The 22,087-nt window shown below is 47.3% G+C and overlaps 1 protein-coding gene across 6 annotated transcripts in view; it reads right to left on the bottom strand.

Moving 5' to 3' along the window:
* LOC132244903 (complement component receptor 1-like protein) overlaps window positions 1–11,826 on the bottom strand; it is a 37,313-nt gene extending 25,487 nt beyond the window's left edge. For all 6 annotated transcript variants that reach the window (XR_009456726.1, XM_059717682.1, XM_059717683.1 and 3 more), the window contains exons 1-7: window positions 11,509–11,826; window positions 8,934–9,116; window positions 8,411–8,504; window positions 6,381–6,469; window positions 2,119–2,307; window positions 1,759–1,950; window positions 531–630 (exon numbers count right to left, since the gene is read on the bottom strand). Coding sequence is in view for 5 of the 6 variants with exons in the window: in XM_059717682.1 (XP_059573665.1) it covers window positions 531–630; window positions 1,759–1,950; window positions 2,119–2,307; window positions 6,381–6,469; window positions 8,411–8,504; window positions 8,934–9,116; window positions 11,509–11,569 (908 nt within the window). In the remaining variant the exon portion in view is untranslated. The remainder of the gene's footprint in view (window positions 1–530; window positions 631–1,758; window positions 1,951–2,118; window positions 2,308–6,380; window positions 6,470–8,410; window positions 8,505–8,933; window positions 9,117–11,508) is intronic.
* Between the last annotated feature and the right edge of the window lie 10,261 nt (window positions 11,827–22,087).

Below are 22,087 nucleotides of genomic sequence, written 5' to 3'. Positions count from 1 at the left end.
TAATGCACCGTAGTTACTACGGATTAAGTTTAGTGCTTGTATAACCAAATACTAAAATCAATGGTGCTCCTGTGCAGTAGTGCTGGCACATGGCTTTCTGGTGACACTAACTGCTCAGTAGTGTAATATTACTGTGCAGCAGCATATTAGCACAGTTTCTGCCCTGCACACTACGGCGCGGTAGCATTAGGCTCCTGTGCAGTCAGCGTCTCGGGTAGACGCACCCACTGTTACCAAATGGGTGGAATAGGACCTGGACCAAGAGGCTCGATTACTCTGAGGCCTGGTAACCACCTCCTACACCCAATGGTAAATTGAACCAGTGAAGTCCATTATCTTGAATTGCCCTGCACCACCATATCCTACACTTGGCCTATTTCTGTTGGGATGTTTCCTTTCCAAAAAAGCCCCCAAAGCTCATGGGTAGAATCCAAGCACCTGTGCTAGGCAAGCTGTTCAAGGTGCCTAGAGCAGGCAGCAGTTCTTCACTAAGTCCTGTGACTTAGCTGGCATCCGTTCCCAACACTCACCCCTCATCACACACTATGTGTACTGTGTCAAGATACAGGGTCCGTGTTGTATCAGCAACTCTGCCGTGCTCCGGTGATTCAGGAACTCCACAGGATTTCTCTAGTGGGACGCAGGATGAGTGTTAGCACATGATGGGGACGGACAACCCCCCGACATATTTGTATCAGATTATGGGAATGTCAGATCAACTGCCCAGATTGTTAAAACATTCTACATTTGCTTTATCCTATTTCATTAAGGCATGAACACTTTTATCATCCATGTTACATGGCTAATCAGATGGCTCGTCAGCTTCTATGACAGACTCGCCTTGTCTCTCACACATTAAGTTATCTGCGATGCTTTCTTCACTAAACATGCCTATTACCATAGAGCACACTTCAAACATTCACAGTGTCTGCACACACATCTAGAAATGCACTGGGCAATGTGCAACCTGGGAAAACATTGCTCCACCCGACACACACATGGATTAAATATAAGAGGCATAAAAATGTGCATGCTCGTTCTATTCAGGAATTGATTTTCAGTCAAGGCAGAGAATTTGCATCTGTGCGAGAAATTCCCAAAAGGATTACGTGGGCCAGGATGCCACCTAGGATAATGCTTTAGTTGCAGGATGAGTAAAACCGGCCCATTGTGTGGGTTTTGGCATACAACATGTCTGCAGCCTTGACATGAAAGACTTTGCCAAAAACTATATAGTATTCTCCACTCTGAAGCCGAGGTTTTGTCTCTGCCTTGCTATTTTATTGACCAGTTATGTATTTGAATGTGAATGTCTTTGCCATAGTGATAACCAATGGATTTATTTGTAGGGCTGTGATTGCAGTAGAGCGAACGGTCCAGTTGAGCTGCTTCAAAGGATAGACTTTTGCAGTATGTGATTTTAAAAAGCACACTCGGTATTTGCCCCTCCACACATACATTTCAGGGATAAAGTGCTCATTTTTTTAACATGAGCATTTGGTTGATTTTCGATTTCTAATGTGGAATGAAAACTGGAATCAATGTCACCACCACAGCAAGCATCCTCTGCTTGAAACACCTGCATATTCATGTGTTTCCAGGTGAAGCAGACCCTGTACTGATGACAACGGGCCCAAAAGGTATTTCACGCTAGAAATCGGAGAACAGGGCTGAAATAAAAGGCAGGAGGCCCAGACCTTGCTGCTCACATAGGCTACTATACCGATGAAGACACAAAGACAACCAAAAGCTACTCACTGGTACAAAACTCCGGTGGGTTTGACCATGTGAAATCTTCAAGACAAGTCCTGGTTGAATCCTGTCCTGGGACCCTGTCATACCCGTCGCGACAGACATAACGGACAGTGGTCCCCACGCCATAGAAGCTCCTCTTCCCATCCTCTTCTGATAGTTTACCAAATGATAAGCCTCTTGGGGCAGGACAGCTACCTGACAGCAAACAACAGACAGACAAGGACCAAATGATGCAGCTGCAATTCAGGACCTCAGATGTAACAATTAAAGCTGGTGTTGAGTAGACCTATTCAGCGGCAGAAGTTTCACACTTTCAGAAGCAAGAAATGGCCGGAAAATTTCAGAAAGCAAAATAACACTTACGGCCACACAACTCCGGCAGGTTTGACCACTCAAGGCTGGGCAGGCACACTATGGAGTCTGACCTATCCGGGATTTTAAGAAAACCCTGCAGGCATTCGTAGGTGACCTTTGTGCCAATGGGGAAGCTCTCTGAGAGACCAGAATGACTGAGCTTGGCTCCCTTGATAGTTGGCGGAGGCCCACATTGAACTGTAAGAAAAAAAATGCTCCTTAAAACTGGCAGCACTTCCTTTATACGTCACACAGCTACCTTCATCCCAAAGCACCCCGATGTGAATTAGATGCTGAAGCCATTACGGCTGTGCAAGGCTTTGGACCGTGCTTTGGACCTGGAGAAGTTTCAGACACTTGAGACACCCAAAGCAGCATATCTGGATTAAAGTGCTGGCTTCTTTAAGCTTTCCAAAGTAGTTTGGAGCTTCCAAACCACTTCGGAAAAGCTTGGGAGCTGCTTCCAAGATCCAGCTATTGGGTATAATGGGGAACCAATTACATATCTATAACTTGGTTGTTTTCTGTCTGCTTTGGATGAAACTTGCAGGAGTGGTAGCTCCTGATGAGAGCATGAAGCCTACTATGCTCAAGAAGATCAGTACAAGGTTTTGGGGGAAACTGCACCCCAAATTCTTGAAAGCAAAACTCATGTCACATCTATGTGTTCCAGCACAGGGGGGTCAAAACTGCAGGGGTGGTGGCCCCTGCTCAGGCCACGAAGCCTGCCAAGTTTCAGGGAGATAAGTGCATGGGTTTGGGGGAAATCGCACCTCAAACTGTGGACAAACAAAACTCATAACAGGGGTGACTCTGTGTGTGTTAAGACGCAGCAGGGTGACAGCTGCAGGGATGGTGGCCCCTGCTGAGGCTCCTGCTAGCTGTCGAGGAGTTTGCCTAGCAGGAGTGAGGCCGATCCTACTGCAGAGTACCAAAGCCACACCCCGCCCTCCACCTCTACCTGCAGCCAGGTAGCTAGCCAGCATTTCAAGTCCTGCTTTGCCCCACAATCCACAGACGCTGGGCTCAGAGGAACACAATAGTTGTCTCGCTCCCATCCACAAGCCCCAGGTTCACCTGGGCTCTCTTAGGGCTGCTTTTAGTTTAGACTTTGCATAAAGAAAGGAGCTTAGTGCCAAGAGAGGCGAGCAGTCCACTCCTCCGCACTGAGGCCTAGACAGGCGTGCTGCACCACACATGCAGCACCATCACACCCATCAGACAGAGCAGGTGGCATTAAAAGCCGTCATCTTGAAATTATTCCTTTTCTCCCCTAGAAACATTTCAAGTGCTGCCTCCTATCACACAAGTGAAAACGCCATTGGACTACAGACTCATTTCATAAGTTGTTTCTACTTGCACAGATCACGTGTTGGCACAGGAGGCCAACCGTCCTGCGGCAGCCACTCAATAATATCCTACGTGCCACTTCAAACAGGTGAGTAGACAGCTAATACTCACCTGGGTCACAGATTGGCACAGAAGGCTTCCAGGTGTTATCCTCTGCGCATCGAATCACACCATCACCACCTCCCCTCAGCGAGTAGCCAGGATTGCACTCAACTATTACTGTGTCTCCATAGGAAACGAGCCCACAGGCATGACTGTAGGCAATAAGCTGTGTACTCAGAAATATGGGCAAAGATGCAGAGTTGTGTCACCCAAGGAGATCTTTGTTCTCCATGTAGCACAGCACCAACCTCAACTGGAAGTGTCTGGGACCAGAGGACCTCCCTCGCAAACTGCGTGGGTTAGGCAACCTCAGCTGCTTGAGGCCATTTAAACTACATCCCAATCCACATTTAGGAGTTGAAACTCAGGGAACAGAATCAGGGAAGTGACCAACCTGCTGCCTGATAGCTCTCAACTGCCTCAAGCTACCAGGTGCCCAGCTGAACAGCCCGTTCAGAATAAGGCAACATGGCCCATTTGCTTGCATGTTGCCTGAACCAGAACGTGTGCGCATGGCTCACTCCAGTCAGGAACCAGTTCTTGGGCACCTCCATTTCCCCCTTTCAAAAGGGCAGTAGGGCTGTTACGTGAACTCACTGGGCGCGTCCAGATGAGCCCGCACGTGCATCTTGCCCTGCCTCAAAGCCTTGGGGGTGGGACAAGAGGTGCATGCGGGAATGAAAAGGACCTGGCTGGGCCCAGCATGTGATCCTGACGTGCCAAGCTGGGTCTTGCCAGCAAGGGGCTGGCCCGGCTGGGCGGCAGACACTCCCCAGGGCCAGCAAGACCCAGCTGGGTTCGGCACGTGGTCCCTGCATGCCATGCCAGGTTTTGCCACCATGGCTCAGAGCACCTCACTCCCATTGCTGCTGCTAAAGGTAAGTTATGGGCCCTCCAGGGTGCCTGGGACCCTGGGTGGCAAGGGCTGGGGTCCTCCATGGGGAGCTGGGGCCCTGGACAGCGAGGCTGTGGCCCTCCAGGGGGAGCTGGGGCCCTGTGGCGGATACGGGCCGTACCCTGTGGGGGCCAGGGGACCCACCCTTTCTGAGCAGCCCCCCCACAAGGTCCCCCACACCCACAGTCCCCCCAGCAATCACCCCACACCTACCCACATCCCTCCACACACACCCACCTGCCTTCCCACCCCCTTACTGCAAACACCACATCCCGCCATCACACACCCATTATGTGCGAAGAAAACCAAAAGTACACATCAACACGTATAGGTATTTAGAATTTAGTTTATCATGATGCTAGAGACACTGGTAGGCTTCCACACTGCTTTAACATTGTAAATATGCCAATAAAGCATTGCCCAACAGATTGTTGTCTCTCTCTCTGTCTAGATAGAGAGGGGGTGTGTGTGTGTCTGCGTGTGCGTGTGTGTGTGTAAAACTGTGAAACCACCTGGATTTTGGGATATTCTTAAAAATGGATTTGGGATGCTGCGGCAGCAGTCCAGCAGGCACCAAGTGGCCAAGCCCCAGAAGCTCCGGAGAGCGAGTAGCACTGAGCTGACAGACAGACGTGCCCTTTGAAGTGCTCTGGGACCAGCAGGACTGCCACAACAGCAACTCTAATGGAAACCATTACTACTTAGGAGCACTTCCAACTGAAACACTTCCTGCTACCCGTGTTGCAAGCAGCTAAGGCAGCCAGGCCTCAGCCCTGCATGGGTTGTCTTTGTCCCTGGTTTCCTCCATGCAGTACTTATTAAGTGTAAAGAAACAACAGAGCAAGTATAAACACAAAGCCTTTAATCCCTGTGTTTGCTTCATTAAACTGGGCAGCAGAGGGGAAACGTTCAGGGGTTAGTTACGTGCCCCAAGTGGGAAAGAAGATACATGGTTTAGATTTTTGTTATACTATAATGATTGCATGAGATAACCAACCACCCGATACCACACAGGTAGTCATGCAGGTGTGCCCTAGGTTACTACCTTGGTAGGTGTACCCATTACATGGCGCTTTATTAACCTGTTGCCCTGGTAGACGTGTCACCTACCTTCCAGGTGTCATCTGCAATGGTGCTGAACACCTGGCGCTGTGGGAGGAGGACAGTGGCACCCTGTATCAGCGAGCACTTCCCTGTCAGCTCCACCTCTGCTCCTCCAGAGCACATCCCCTTCTCACTGGAATCGGGAGATCCCACGTCCTCCCCACTGCAGCCAGGAAATCCTGGAACTGGGAGGCCAGAGCCCCACGTTCCCTCCCATGGAACGGGGATTCCTGCTCTCCAGCCCCCAATCCCAGTGTCCCTCCCCACACCCACTGGCCTGGCTCTGCTAGGGGGGTGGTGGCACAGGGCTGCAGCAGAGCAGACAGGAGCGCTCTCGCTGACACTGGCTCCACATCCCCCTGCTGCACTGCACCTGCACTGTGAAGTGCTCCAAACGTTACATCCATCCCTATCCTGAGATGATTAATCCAAAGGCAGCATATCTTATACCATAGCAAGTCTAAAATGAATATGCTTTTCTTGTACCATGGCAAATCTAAAATGATTCTAATCATTCAGTCCTCTCTAACAAGGTTTGGAGACACGTACGGCTCAGTAGAAAGGAACAGTTCTCTACTCTACAGTTACTGTGGTGCTTTGTGAGGTCTTGGCCACTGTATTCTATGTCACAGGTGTGAATGCTCACGGGTGTGTAAAAACATCGTGTACTGGGGCCTACACCTGTGCCCAGGCTACATTTATCCCCCTAAGGCACAAAGAGGAGAGAGAGAACAGCTCCAACCGCTCTTCGGTTCCTTCACCAGACACAAGCCCACTTGTATCTAGGGCAAGTCAAAAACATTAGATGTAATCATCTTACTTTCACAGGAGGGAAACTCGCCATCCCAACGAACATTGCTTCCGACATCGAGCACACATCGAAGAGAATGGCTGCCAATTAATCTGTACCTAAAGACAGAGCAAAGGTTCAGGTTTCTTACACAAATGTATGAAGAACTAGGTAGCTGTTAGCAAAGATGGGCAGCCAGCTCTTTTTGCCAGAGTGGAGAAACCATTGAACAATCCCAAATATAAAACAAGATGTGGCTAAGGCCCAAGGAACACGAAGGAGTAAGAAACACCCAGTTGTTAGTGCTAACGTGCTTCTACGCTTCCCAAAACATTAGCTGGGGAAACCCTGCGCCTTCGTTCTCTCCCAGGGTAGAGTCGCATACTTTTAATCCCTTGCTGAGGGCAATAAGCAGCTCTTCTACCAAATTAGACATTTTTTCTCTTTATTATTCCCAAAGCACTGAACTAGGGCAACTGGTCCCTGCTGTGGGATCTCACCAAAGCCCAGGAAGCTAACAGCACTGTGAGCCAAACAGCAATCGCCAAAAGGTTCACACTTGTCTCAGGTCTCTAAAGGTATTCTTACACAAAACATCTAAAACATGAGCACCTGCCTGTTAAAGCTTTCTAAGTCATGCTTAGTGCCCTCAAAGTTATGCCACTTCAGGTGAGGGTTAGCTCTGTGCCGTGCTACCTATCTCGCGTTAGGGTAATTTCAGTCTGCTTTCAGCGACGAATGCCTGGACCACTCTGCAGCCCAGAGCAGGGCACTGCTTGCTGGTCTTTGGCAGCGCCTGCCAAACTTCCTGTGGGGACACAGACCAGGAAAGTCGGGGCTGACCAGGTTTTCATCAAGCAAAGAAACTTTGTTTCTAAAACCAGCCCTCCCCTGTGGTGAGGGCACTGATGGGAGAGGAGACAGCTGTCCTGGGCTGTTGTGCATCAGGCCTCAATCCGTTCCCAAAACCTGAGCTTACCAAAAGAAACCTAAAGGACTAACGCAGATGTTTAAACCCAAAGCACAATTCCAAAACCTACAGACCCCACAGAAACTGTAGCAACAACCCTTCCACGTTAGTCAGCGAGAGTGCAGACCTATCCATGCCTCTTCATTCAGAAAGCCATCGGTTGACTTGCCTGCAGCAAAAAGCCCTGAGCTCAGCTCCTAACCTCTGCCAGGCCTGGGAAGGCAGCAGCCCTCTAAGGAGCTCCCTCCACCCCAGGCCCCATTAGTCCTATGGGCAATGGGGCTGGCTCTCCCTTCTCCAGAGGCTTGCCCTGAACACTGCTCTTCTACCAGAACAAGCCACAGAAATTAAACACAAATCCACATCGCCTGCACGGGCACAAACCAGTCATCACGGAAACGCAAAGCGTTCCATTACATTACCACATCTGGAAGTGCCTGTTTTGTGCAAGGAAGCCAGAAGCCACTGAGACATGGCCCATGTGCATGAAAAAAACAATAAGTGCCCTCAACACTAGCCTGAGCAACTGCTGGATCCTACAAGGGATGTCCATAACTTCTTTTGTTTCTCCTGATTGCTCATTTTAGAAGCAGCCTTACACTTCTAATGAATAATACATGAAACAAATAAAATCACCATTGTCAAAGACTTGTGCTCAGAGCAGGAAGAGGTCTGCATTCATCTGCTGCTAACTTTTAGTCCATGTAACGGCACTAGGCGTAACCAATAGCTACACCCGATTAGGGGAGATGTGGCACTGGTCACCGGAAGCCAGGTGAACCCGCTCCCACTCCAAATGTGAGGCTTCCCCCCATCACGCACAATCCACCACCTGAGGAGCCTGGGCTGCTCTGGCAAGAGAGACCGAGTGCAGTGGTGTCCCCCACCCCTACTGCTGTCTGCTTGACCAGCCTCCTCCAGCTCTTACTGGGGCGCACCCCTGCTGTCCATCAGCACCAGCTCCAACTCGGCTTCTACAATCCAGCCAGGTTTTCTAGTCTCTCCCTGCCCCCAACTCCCCTGCAGTTCACCGCCCACTTTCTACAAACCAACACTCAATTGATGAGTCAGTACAGGTGACTTGACATACCCGGCAGAACAGGTAAAGTTGACTCTCGCACCCAACCGGAGATCAGTTACAATAGGCCGACCATTCGGTATGTCTGGAGCTGGGCACTGTTTTGCTGGAAGAGAGCAAGGCTGGCATTAGCAGTGCTTCAAGTTACCTTGGTGGAAAGCAAAAATGTACACTGTTCAACTCAGTAAAACATAAGAACATAAGAAGTGCCATGTTAGTCAGACCAATGGCCCATCTAGTCCAGTATTCAGTCTCTGACGGTGGCAGAAATAGATGCTATCGAGGGAGTCAATTAAACCAGATCTCTCCAGAGTGATTACCCTCTCTGGCATCCCATCATTATTGGTTTAGAGATGCTAGACAACACTGCTCCAACCATGCTGTTCAATAGCCGCTAATAGATCTATCATCTCTGAATTTATTCATGCCCTTTTTGAACCTGGCTATGCTGTCTGCTTCCCTCTATCTGTTCTTATCCCAAATGATGTAAAGGTGGCCTGCAGGTCAATTGAGACAGAACAGCAGAGATACTAACCCACACAAAACTCAGAGTGTTGTGACCAGGTAGAGTTATCTTGACAAGTAATGACAGGAGACTTTCCACCAACACGAATGAAACCTGGCCGACAGCGATAGGTCACTTCAGTCCCATTGCGATAGGAATCCAAACTTGTGACTAGCTCAGCAAAACTTAATGTGGGTGGGAGTCCACAATCTCCTAGGAATAAAACAGAAAAATGGATGAAAAACTAACCTATGAAAAAGTACACAAAACTATCTACTTCAGTAGAGCACAACTTGGTTTTGCAAAGCCACATTTTCTCTCTTCTGCAACCGCTGCAACAGACTTGTTCTCATCAGAGTCTTGGAAGCAGTTTTGCTGAATACCTGCAATACTTGGACATTTTAGCTTATAAAGTGAACATCACCAAGTGTGTGCCCAGATAAGCAGATTCTGGGAAACAAGGCAGATTGCTTACCCCAACCTTTTCTTTCCATTTTTTTTAACCCGTAACACACAGAGCTATAACACTGCACAATCTCACAGGATTTCTTTCTAATGAAAAGGGCAGCATGAAATAAGATGAAAACACCAGAAAACCAATGAAAGGAAGCACGAGGAGCAAGTCACAATTTAGAAACAGATGAGAACGAGAGACAAGCTATCTTGGAGGCAGTTTGTTTTCACACTTGCTATGCAACGCAGGGAAACTGTAGCACTGCCCGGACAAGGGAAGTGTATTTCCACAGAGTCAAACCCAAGTAAAAGAGGTTGTGTAAGAAATCACTTTATGATCCTGGGGTCTCATGCCTGGACGCCTCTTTGTACTGATGTTTGTCAAACACAGCTTTAGGCTGGATTTAACTTCAGCCACCTAAACCCAAAGTGACATTTGGAAATGAAACTTAAATAAGAAAACAAGAACAAGGGGAAGCAAACACGCACACTTTATTGCGTAGCAACAAGAAAATGTTTATGCTGGGCTATTGCGTATAAAAGAATAAAACCCTAATTAGATGCTCCTCAAGTGTCCAAAATGAGTTAAAGCACTAGCTCAACTCTCAACTAAACTCAAGCCATGTGCTCACTGCAAAAATAAGGCAGTTTTACATGTTAGCTGACAGCAGACTGTATAGCCTGCTGCTCTGTCATGGGCATTTTTCCACAAAGTGGCTATAATCTCCTGGGAGAGAAAACAGGGTTGAGCTAAACTACCTACAGCGAGGTGAGCCGCACCGCCCCCCCCCCCCCGTACCCTTTCTCTACTGTCCCTATCCATTATTTCCCCACCCAAAAAAGCAGTGAAATACATTTTTAGGAATGTCACCATAACAGGCAATTTAACTTTAGGACCTATTCTGTTACTCCGTTTCCTGCCTCAGTGATTATCCAAGTAAAGAAGTGAGCTTTGACTAGCTAAAACCCCTTTTTTGGATTGCCCAATGCCACTTTCCTGTGACCATAATGAAAAAGCTGAGACCTGTCACTTCTTGTTCAGAAGATTCAATGCTACATCGCTTATGGATGCATCATTTATAAGCGGTGCCCAAATAAGAGACTAAAGTTTGCTTGGTTATACCGACTGGATACTTATTAGGTCAGCCTGAATGAGGCACTCTGCGACCATCCTCAGTAGATTGGTGCTGGCAGAGCCAGAGCTATTTTTTCTGGGCAAAACTTCAAAATACCGCACTTCCACCTGGGGTGTGCACATGTAAAAGCCAACCCAGAGCAAATCGGGCTGCAATCATTGCTCTCGTAGCACAGGGACACTCGGGCCCCTGTTGCACATTACATACATTATGCAAGTCACCAGCAAACCACGCAGTATATTTTGACCTCGCCACATGTACAAAGTTAAGCCGGCCACATAGGCAAAGTGATGATCACACAACTCCCTGCTGAATGGCCCAGTAAATTTACACCGGCCACTGGTGCAAAAGTAACGATCAAAAATGCCTGCAGCTATCAAAAGGACCAACCCCTGCTATAAAGTCAGTGCTTAAAAGCAGCAAGTTTTCATTGTTTCTAGGGACCTGAACAGATCATCAAGTCTGATTCCCTGCCCTGGGCAGGAACGAGTGCTGGGATCATAATAGCCCAGCCAGGTATCCATCCAACCTCCTCCTGAAGGAGTTCTTCGAGTAGATGTGATATCTTTTATTACACCGACTGAGTAGTTGGAAAAAAGTTCTTAGCAAGCTTTCACCCTACTTCAGGCATCGGGTCTTTTATCTTCTCTCATTCCTTTTCCCCAGCTACTCAGTTGGTCTAATAAAAGATATCACATCTACACGAGGAACCCTGCCCGCCTACAACACCCCAACAACCAAGAACCCAGCGTGCTTAAAAAAAAGTGCAACAACCCTGGAGCCAGTTTCTCTGCTGCTTGCATTTGAGGGTCCTGGATGACTTAAGAATCCGCATGAAAAAGCCCAAGTCCCGCCATTAAAACAAACTCTGCCTGGCTCCGCGCCCGGCCTGCGGCTCCTAACCATCCCAGCTGGAAGAGGAGCCCATTGCCTCCCTCCCCCGCACGGCCAGCACCCGACTCCTGCCTCCACACGTGCCGGGGCGGGACGGGACGGGACGGGACGGGACGACTCACCGCGAGCTGCGGGCAGCAGCGGCAGCAGCAGCGCCAGGAGCGCGGGGGCTGCGCGGGACATCGCTCCGGGCTCCGCGCGCGCCGGCCGGGGAAGCGGCGCCGCCTCTTGCGGGAGCCCTGCGCTGTCTGCCCGGGCTCCGGCGCGCAGCCCCCAGTCTAGCCTGCCACGCACGTGTGATGACACCCTGGTCTCCGATAGCAGCTCCCAGCCCGTTCCGGGGAAACAGGCTTCGGGCAGCTGGTCTTATCTTGCTCTGCCTCGCCTTTGCGGAGCAGAGAAGCTCTCCAGCAGTGGTGGCGTCGAGCAAAGGATGCACAACAAAACAGAAACTAAGCACAGAGGGCCCTGAACTTTGGAGATGCTGAAATGCAGTGTTGATTGAGCAGACCGTGTTCTTTGGGTAGACGTGATCGCTTTGATGAGACCAACTCCAATAGTTGGACACAATTCTTCTTAGCGAGCTTTTGGGTAGAAATCCCCTTTGTCAGGCCAAGGAAGCGTCCGCAGTTGGCGCATGCTCTTCCTGGATGGCGTGAGTGTTGATGGGAGCAGTGTTTTTCAACCTGTGGGGCAGGACCCAAAGGTGGACCACAGGTATATATGAAAGGGTGGTGGACACAGTTTAAAAACTGGATTTTCCTTTCAAGGAGAAAACAGTAGGAAACGGTGGCTTTTCCCTTGCAGGCTGGCGGAGTTCCAGTCTGCAAGGGGCTGCTTGGAGTCGCCCCCCGGCCCACACACCCAGCCCCTGCTCCATGCACAGGGCGACTGGGGAACTGGCTCAGGAGTGAGGGGCACGGGGAAAGCCGTTTCATTCATCTCTGCTTAACTCAGGGAATCCCTACTCCAATTCCCACGCACAAGAACAAAGCGATAAGAAATATAACACCGGTTGCCTGAGGATGAGATATCATTGACAAGCATCCTACCAGGGCTTGTCTTGAAGATTTATCCTGGTCAAAAATTCCTGAGTTATGCTGAAGTGACTGTGTTTTTGTTTCTTTTCGGTTTATCAATCTAGAAGCCATTTCTGAACAGTTCAAACCGTGTTTTGTGGTAGGCCGTGCATTCAAATGTCACCACCACCTTCTATGACCTTTAGCGTGAAAGACCCCTCACAGACAACTTGTAGAGGAACAAAAGGAACCTGCAAAGAAAGCCGACCCCTGGTTAGGATTAGACCCTTATGGATATTCTTATAATCTATATCAAATAAATTTGGATAAAAATATGGAGCGAGGATACCAAACTAGTGGGACTATTGACATGAGATTTCCATACAGGCAGTCCTCGATTTACAACATTTCGAATTACAATGTTTCACACTTACAGCATTTATAAACTGACATCCTGTTTCGACTTTCTGACGTCAGTTTTGACATCACAGCTCTTGACCTGACACAACGCCATGCCACGCCAGCGAACAAGTTCTCTGTGTCACCCATCTCTGGGTAGAAACATCTGGGCATCTGTAGAAAACATCTGTCCAAACTTCCTTGGGCACTTTCTTTAAGAAAGCAGACACGACTCCAGACAAACCTGCAGCCAAGACTCCTGGGACAACTCCAGCCAAGAACCCTTCAAAAAGTCCAGCAAAGTCACCTCAAGGAAGTCCTTCCAAATCAATAGGATTGCTATTTATACTATAAATATATGAATGTAGCTGTATTACTCATCCATATTGATTGAGTACAATTCAGACTCAATGATCTATTGAAGTCCCTTCTGACCCTAACAACTATGAAACTATGAAACTACAAAATTCTCGGTAATTTTTGATGAAAATAGGGTAAATAGGACCCCACAGCCCTGAGAGCAGCACGGCATGATCAGAGATCAGGATCAGACCTTATGACAACAGGCTGAGAGCTATGGGGCTCTTCAGCCTGGAAAAGCGCAGGCTCAGGGGAGATCTGGTGGCTGCCTATAAGTTTATCAGGGGTGCTCACCAGGATCTGGGGGAACATCTGTTCACCAGAGAGCCCCAAGGGATGACAAGGTAAAATGGTCACAAACTCCTGCAAGACCATTTCAGGACATAAGGAAGAACGTCTTTACTGCCAAGCCCTCAAGGCCTGGAACAGCCTGCCACCGGAGGTGGTTCAAGGACCTACTTTGAACGCCTTCAAGAGAAAGTTGGATGTTTATCTTGCTGCAATCCTATGACCCCAGCTGATTTCCTGCCCCTCGGGCAGGGGACTGGACTCGATGATCTTCTGAGCTCCCTTCCAGCCCTAATGTCTATGAAATGTATGGTATCAGGCCTTAGTTCAGGAACCAATCACCCATTTATAACACTGTTTCCTATGGGAAATCAGTTCTGAGTTACAACATCTCTACTTATGACATGGTTTTCAGGAATCAATTATGTCATCACATAATTGTTTGGTGAAAGAGCAGTGACTGTCTTGTTTGGTGAAGGAGCAAACATCATACTGGATGAAGGGTGAGCGATGGGCAACTTTCACTGAGTAATTCACAGGATTCAGTTTGGGGTAGAGCTGGTGGCCAAGTGAATCTTAAGAACACACATGCTATAATTTCAAAGCATCATCATATGATTACATGCAGCTATAGCAGCAATTTTTTGCTACTCTTACTATACACAGTAAAAGGGGAGCAACATATCCAGCCAATGTGCCAACTGCAAACAAACAAAGCCACACTTGCAGTCTTTCCTCAGACCTCGAGAAGAGGGACATGGCTCTCTGTGCATGCCAGTACCTCCTCTCCCCCTTCTCCTAAATATACCATAAACTACATACCATAAACCATATACTAAATATATATAACAATAACACACCATTGTTCCAGTTAACTGGTTGCGGCAGAAGATCTTACACTTATTACTTTCTCACCACTGACTTATTCTGCAATGTCGTGCAAACTTATGGCATGGAATAATCTAGTTGGGGGTAGTCCTGCTTTGAGCAGGGGGTTGGGCTAGAGGTGACCTCCTGAAGTCCCTGCCAACCCGCATTGTCTATGATACACCAGGGATGTCAAACTTGCCTGTGCTCTGGGCTGGATCTAGACGGCAGGGCTCCTCAGGGGCTGGATCTGGACCTCAAGAAGCCTTCTGGGCCCTGGCAGAGAGGTGAGTGGCAGCAGGGAGAGCGGTGGCAGAGGGGACGGAGTGAGCAGCAGCACGGACATTAACACAGCCATTGCCTCTCCTCTTGTCCTTGCAACATTGAGGCTCTGTAGTGGGGAATGAGCTGGGTGAAAGGGCGCCACAGGTTGGATTTGGCCCTTGGGCCATATGTTTCGTACCTCTGATTATGTTATATATGTATCTGCAAAGAGAGAAAGCCAAAATTCAGGTTTTATTATAGTCATATTTATAGCTAAATCTTTCTGTCCTTGGTTCTTCTTTCTGTGTTTTTTTTTATTGCTAGGTAGCTCTAATTCCACAACCAGCGTCCAGTTTGCTTCCTTAAGTGAACATGATGAAAGAAGGAGTTTCTTTGTGATAGGGATAGTTGCCCATTTATAACTGTCAGCGAGGATGTGAAAATATCACCCAGTACCATACTTTAACTGTTAGCTGTTTTGGGGAAGTCAACTCTGCAATTACACTAATCTTCTGCTTCAGCCCAGGGTGGGGCTGAAAAAGGTCTTGATATGCATTTGCCAGCCAGTCACTGAAATTTTGGCATGTTTTCTCCATAACAGGAGCTTGTTTGCACGAGTGTACAAGAGCGAGGGAGCTATTTGCCAGTTGGGACACAGCCCTTCCCCTGGACATCGGCATCTAAATATTACTGTAAGAAATCCACCCCAGCAAGGATATCCAGCTTGCCGTCAGGCTCACAGTGATTAGCTCCTCATCGATCTCCACACTGACCCTCCAACTTTCTGATGGACACCTTGATGCTACTGATACCTATATCATGATACCAGCTCCAGGTCTCAGAAATGCTGCACTCCAAAGGCCTTCAAAACTGATGCAGATCCAGCGAACTCCAGCCGACATGTGCCTGCAGTGGTGTCCTTCGATAGCAGCACTGAGTCCGCTCAGATGAAGGAGTCTTAAGGCAGCTGGGTTTATCTTGCTTTGGTGAGCCTCTGTGGAGCAGAGATACTGCTAAAAAGAGAGGCTGAATAAAACAGGCCAGGCACGTAGTGAAGACAAAACTGAAACCAATACAAACACAACCATTTCTGAGCTGCCGGTGCCTGCCTGCTGTCCTCTCTGCTGGGCCTGATCTGATACCAGCTAGCATAAAGTTCACTGGTGATGCTGAAGTTTGCTATTGGTTCTAAGAAAGGGAACAAGAATTCACCCTCCTTAGTTATGGTCAGATAGTGAAAAGGTGCAAGAGCCCCTTTGATTTCACTCGAGTTGTGACTGGTTGTACAGAGAGCAAATGCAATCAGAGGATCACTTCCAAAGTTGTTTTTTTCCACATTGCAAAGCTCACTCCGGGGCCGCTCATTCATTGCTAGCCTGATTAAGTAATGGAGGGAGGGGCTGTATTTACAAATGAAGGCAGGCAACCAGGCCTCACCCATACTCTGAACCAGGGGTGGGCAATTATTTTAGGTGGAGGGCTGCTTCCTGAGTTTTGGCAAGCCATCAAGGGCTGCATGACAGGCAACCAGGGGCAGATTAAGTATTAATTTTCTAAATTTTTTAGGGGCCCCACAGGCCGGATAGAATGGGCTGGCGGGCCGCGTCTGAACTCTGCTTGCTCTGATGCCTAAAAGAAACTTGATAATGTTCCAGTTGCTGCTGTCCTGGTGCTACTCCCCGTCTCAGTGTTTCCTGTTATTCCCTCAGTGTCTGTATACAGCTGTGTATGCCTTACCCACTACTACAACATCCATGTGGGCACTCTCAATGCATCCTGTTTGGTACCATTAAATGCCACTCACATTTACTCTGCAGTACGAGCACAGGAAACCCACAGACAGTGTGAAAATATGTGCCGCCCACAGCTGCAGGGTCCCCTTTCCCAGTTCACTGGAGTTCATGGGAGCTCTGTGAGTAAATTCCCAGCCCAAATTTAGAAGCAGGCCAGGAAGATGATAGCAGCTTAGCTTACTTCAGCTGAAAGCCTTTTTGTGAAGCCACATTTACATTAGGAAGTATGTCCATCACTGAAAACGGCCAACAGTTTCTGCAGGGTGCAAACACCTATTCATCTTACGGACATCTGCAGTAAAATCATGCCCAGAGCTTCTTCTGTTGCACTCCCTCCTGGGACACGCTGTCAGCAATGTCCCTACTATATATAAACTGCCAGGGGAGAAGAGACAGATGCAGCGGAGATCAGGGGGAGCATTTAAACTACCCTGGCTGGTCAATCCGTCTTGTTCAATAGTTTTGAATTAACTGTGAGACCAGACTGTGGCAAAAATCTCCAATTGCAAATTGATGTCCAGTCAGCTCCCACCAGGCCATCTTCAGTAAAAGCTTAGCCTAGACAGGGTAACCTTTATGTTCACGTGGAAACCTGGAAGGCACTTCCTTTCTGCTCCTGCCAGCCAGCCAATTTGAAACAGTGACTATGTTCTCAGTAAAGCAACTAAAGGTGTTGATGGTCTCAGTATCTCACCTGCAGAAGCACAGGGCAAATCACTGTTTCACTTCACAGAGCCAAAACATTGGGAGACTTATTCTTGCATGTCCCCTGGGAGAGGGAGGCCTGTTCAGAGGCAGGAAAAGAGTCATAATCCCACGCAAATCCATACAGTGAGTATGGAGCAAAAGAGAAACCGCATCTTCTGATCCCCACAACTGGCAGCTGGCATTCGGGTGGACCCATATATATGGCAACTTATCTATTTGAGTTAGGGTCCAAGCCTGCGAACTGCCCATGAGCAGCCTTGGTCATACAGAATCCTTCAGCCCAATGGATCGGAGCTGACTGCACAGACAACAGAGAGACAGCTAATTTTGCCTCCTACCTCGAGGGAACAAAGTGGCAACCGTTCAATAGCCAAGAGCAACACTACACAACAGTACAGAGGAGGAGGTCCAGGTAGCAGGGTGAACATTTACAGGTGGAAAAAGCAGCACAGGAGTTTCAATGGTTATTAGCCTGAAGAGCTTTGGTTTTGCGTCTCATCCAAAAGACAGGACACCTCAGTATCATGCCAGGTGATTTAATTTGTAGATCCAGAGAGAATGCCACTCAGTAAAGCAACAGCTTCATTTCAAGCAGTCAGAGGCTTCTGCTCCATGACCGACCCAGGTCCCACTCTGCACCGCCCACGAGAGTGGAGGAGCTCACAGCTTGTTACACACACAGGGAGTTTCCAAATAATCCTTAACAACAAGAGTTGCTAATTTCTGCAGATAACTATTGGAGCATAAGTTTCCCCAATAATCACCCAATTTTATGGTTAAACCTGGGCATTGTTTAAAAAGGTCCAGAGGACATCAATTCCAGTGCCAAAAATAGGGATAAAATTTGAATACATACCAATGCTGGAGGATCCCCTCATCTCCACCCCAACTTATTGTGTTTGCCCAAGTGGATACCTTGCCTTGGAGACTGCAATGCACTCAGGACCATTTTCTACATGCAGCAAGAATTTTTTGTTATAATAAGTTGTGTTTCATTTTATTTTTATAATTCCAAATTGGTCCCATGATGCATAAACAAGCAAAAACAGGAGCAGCAGTTATGCCTCCTGTCCTTCCAGGGGCTGATCATTATGGCAACAGGTCTGTGTTGCTAAAGCAAGCAAGAGACTATGTATCAGTGGAAATTCCCTAAAGGCTCTGACAGTGACCTGCAGGCTGCGAAGAAGGCTGGAAGGACTTTGGAGTAAACTCCTCTCTACACCCAGCAGAATTCTGTCATCTTGGAGAAACTCCTAGTAGACAGCAAAAACTGTGTCCATCTTGGCACAAAAAACCACTACCAAACCAAGCTGTGCATGTTTCATCTGTTCACTGTAACTGGATAAAGACAAGATCATTTTAGTTCCCATTAACACTTGCGCTGATATCCAATAGTAACTCAGCAGGGCAGCGGGGAATACCAGGGTTCAAGATCTAGACCAGACATTACTAATGGTTTCCAGACCAGTCACTATGTGTGCAATTCACCAAACTATTGCAAAATTCAGCAGACTTAACAGCTGCTATAGAGAAGAGGCTGTGAATTGGAAAAAGGAAATAGCACTGCCGGTGTCCCCATTTCCCTGGACAGAACTGAGGTTTGGAAGGCAAAATTAATTGGTAAATAGCTGGATATGCTCTGGATCGAACTAGGATGTACAGGGAGGCCTGTGTGGACAGTAATAGTGTGGGATGTTGGTTGTGCTACAATTGTGTGAGTGCGAATGAGTTGTGCTGGGCCTGCAACTGCTCTGAGCCATTTTTCTGTTGCTTGTAGGAGCACTATTAACACACTCACTAGCAAGGACACAAGTCAGATATTGCTTATCACCTCAGTAGCTACTTTCTCCAGAGCCTCCTGCACTGCCAAGGGAGCAGCATTTTACCATTCCTGTATCACTTCCAGTACTCGCTCCTAAAGTTGGTTGGGAACATACTGAGGATTTGAAATGCTTCTTACTCATGTTACAGATGCTGCTGAGCTTGCCCATGGCATGGCACCTGTTCCTGGTATAGGGGAACAGGCATGGCATATCTGTGGCTTCTTAATTCTCATCTGAGGGAAGCCTATTGCCAGCAGTGGTGACAACCTCGCTGCACGTCACATAAGTAACTCGGGGACCGAAGCTACGCAAGTGCTGTAAGAGGAATTCAGAACCTGAAATGCATATGAATAGTTGTTGGGGGGGTTGTTGAGCCCCACCTTTCTGAGCCTGGAAAGTCTAGCAGAGTTTCACTCACAACTCTCCATTGCAGAACTTCCTGTTAGTTCAAGCTTGAGCAGTCATTGCAAATGAATTGCTGTTTCATACCCAGAGAACTTCCCTCCTGGGACTGGCATGCTACATATGCTGAGAAAATATGCACTGATAAGCCAAAGCTGCTTTCTTTCTTGGCTTTCTTTCTTGGCTTTCTCTGTTCTTGAAGAGAAATGTAGGGGTTTCAAATAATCTGGCACGAGATCACAAAAGACCTGTTACAGTCATAAAACATTCACCAATCAATCTTCTGGAGTACCAGGCAATCAGGCATATCTACACGTTCGCTTGAAGTGCATTAAATCTAGTACCTCCATTGTGAAGTAGTACAAAAATGTGCATTAGCCCATTTTAATGCATATTAGCTAAAGAGCATGGTTTTTGTGACACTTTAATGGGCATTAAAATAAGCTAATATGCATTATAATGCATGTGTAGATGTGTAGACGTGCCCAGTGTAATCCTAATTTCTACTCCTTTATAACTATAGCTGAAATAATTAGAGGGCTTGAAAACACACAGGGAAAAGCTGCAGGACAGGGCGTGAATAGGATGGATCATTCCTGATGATGATTTCCAGCATGTTTCAGCTACACAATTTACTGCTAACCAGCTGAAACATTTAAAACTGTAAGAGTATATTTAAAACAGTACAGTCCTCCTACTCAATGGCGGGGACTCTGTTGTATGGGTGTGAAGGTGCTGACACTGCAATTCTCATCGTGTAAGGGGAATAAACTATACTACAATATAAGCCACCCTTATACTTGTATGCCTGCATTCACACTATGGTTTTCATAAGTGCAGCTATTTTGCTAAAATACCTGTCTAAATATAACAATTATACCGCTGAAACTTTCAAGGTTAGTCAAGAACATGCACCGGAACTTCCTCTTTTTTGGGTGCGAACTCAGTACGAACTCGTTTAAACAGAAACCAGTTGTACTGAGATGCTTTCAAAGATTGATGTGTTTGAGATGACTGGCCATCAGAGTCTCGCTGCAGGCTTATTCTCAGCTACTCAAAAGATACCATGAACAATTTATAGGCAGACAAAGTTCTTTGTGTACACCAACTAAATAGATGCAAAAAAAAAAAAAAAAATTGTTTGCAAGCTTTCAGGTCCACATGCCCATCATCAGGCAAAGGATAAACTGAAGCCGTGTGTCTTATGAGTTCTCCAAGGTAGAAAAGAAGCCAATTTGTAAAAAGTTGCTCTGTGAAAATACAAATATAGAATAGTTTGGGAGACACTAGCTAATAAGAAGTAGGCACGTTACCTGGAGTTATCAGATGGCAAGCCACATACGCCAGATGGCAAGCAGTGTGCCATGAATCCGACGTCAATATTTAGTCCAGGCTTGGAAAATATATGTCACTGTTGAGTTCACCTTCTTTCTTCTTCACCTTGGGAAGTTTGCAGTTCAAACAGGAAAATACAATTATCTTCCATGTTTCAGGGCTGTTTGTTGTAGCTGTGTTGGTCTAAGGACATAGGCAGACAAAGCTCTTTGGGTAGAGGTGATATCTTCTATTGGACCAACTAAACATGAACAATTTCTACTACCCCAAGGTTACGCATACCAGAAGTAATGTTATTTATATACCACATAGGTAAATACATTATTAAAAAAGAAGTTTGAACAGCAAAAGACTTGACTATCCTGATTATTAGTTATCAAATAACTTTGTTGTCTATTCCAAATTCCTAAGCCGATATTAAATGACAATAACACAATACTCAGCTCTTACGTAGTACTTGACAATCCATTTTACAACACTTTACAACAAAAGTCAGTGCCATTTTCCCCATGAAAAAACTAATCTGAAGCACAGAAATGAGCTGATTAAGACGTGAACCGTTTTAAACAGCTGGTTGAATCTCACAATAGCTGTACTGCTCTTGAAGTGAAACATATATAGCAAAAAGAGAATAGAGATCAGATTCTGTTCCCATTTTAGAGATGCAAAAGCTGGAGACACAAAGCAGGTGCCACCCACCCAAAACTCTGCCATGAATCCATACAAGGGCTCCTCAAAATTCCTGCCCATTCCAGCTTTCCAGTCTCACATGAAGTCCGTAGTTTTATGGGACCAAATACACCCAAACCAAAAACTTTGCTTAGGTCCCAAGTATCTACCGGGGGATAGACTCTGGGCATATGCACCATCAGCATCCCCAGAGCAGTTTTGAACTCTTATTTTTTAAAGCTGGTTCTTGCTCAAGCAACTTTCACAACAGTGCCATATGCCAACACTGCACCGGTTATTCATGGGCTTGTAGCATTTTGAGGGAAAGGGCTTCCAGATAGCAACAGGAAGCTGGTTTTGCTTGCTTGAGGGGCTCCTGCAACACAGAAGGTTAAGACACACTCATCACATAAGTTCAGAAGGGTCTGCAGAAATCGGGCAGCCGCTGCTGGTGACGCTGCCTGTGCAGCATGGTTCAGTGCCCCTACTCCAGAATCCCAGTGCACACAGAGATGGGGCAGGGACTGCAGCATGCATTGCCTTGCCGATTTCTGTACACATCCAAAAGGTCTTGCCAGCAGACCTCCAAGGGACAGCTCCATGTTCTGAACAGGCGGGCTGCAGTCAGGAGCGGTGTCTGCACTGGAGGCCCACTGGTACCACCCAATAAAACCGAGCAGTGGTCAGGGCCAAGGAGACTGCGCACAATGGCAGGCTAACCAACCTGTGCCATTAAGGATGACATGCTATCCCACAATGCAACACACCAATTCC

This window comes from Alligator mississippiensis, chromosome 14, assembly GCF_030867095.1.
Source record: "Alligator mississippiensis isolate rAllMis1 chromosome 14, rAllMis1, whole genome shotgun sequence".
NCBI lineage: Eukaryota > Metazoa > Chordata > Crocodylia > Alligatoridae > Alligator > Alligator mississippiensis.
Note: the sequence above shows the minus strand (reverse complement) of the source record. Positions and strands in the feature narration are given on the sequence as shown.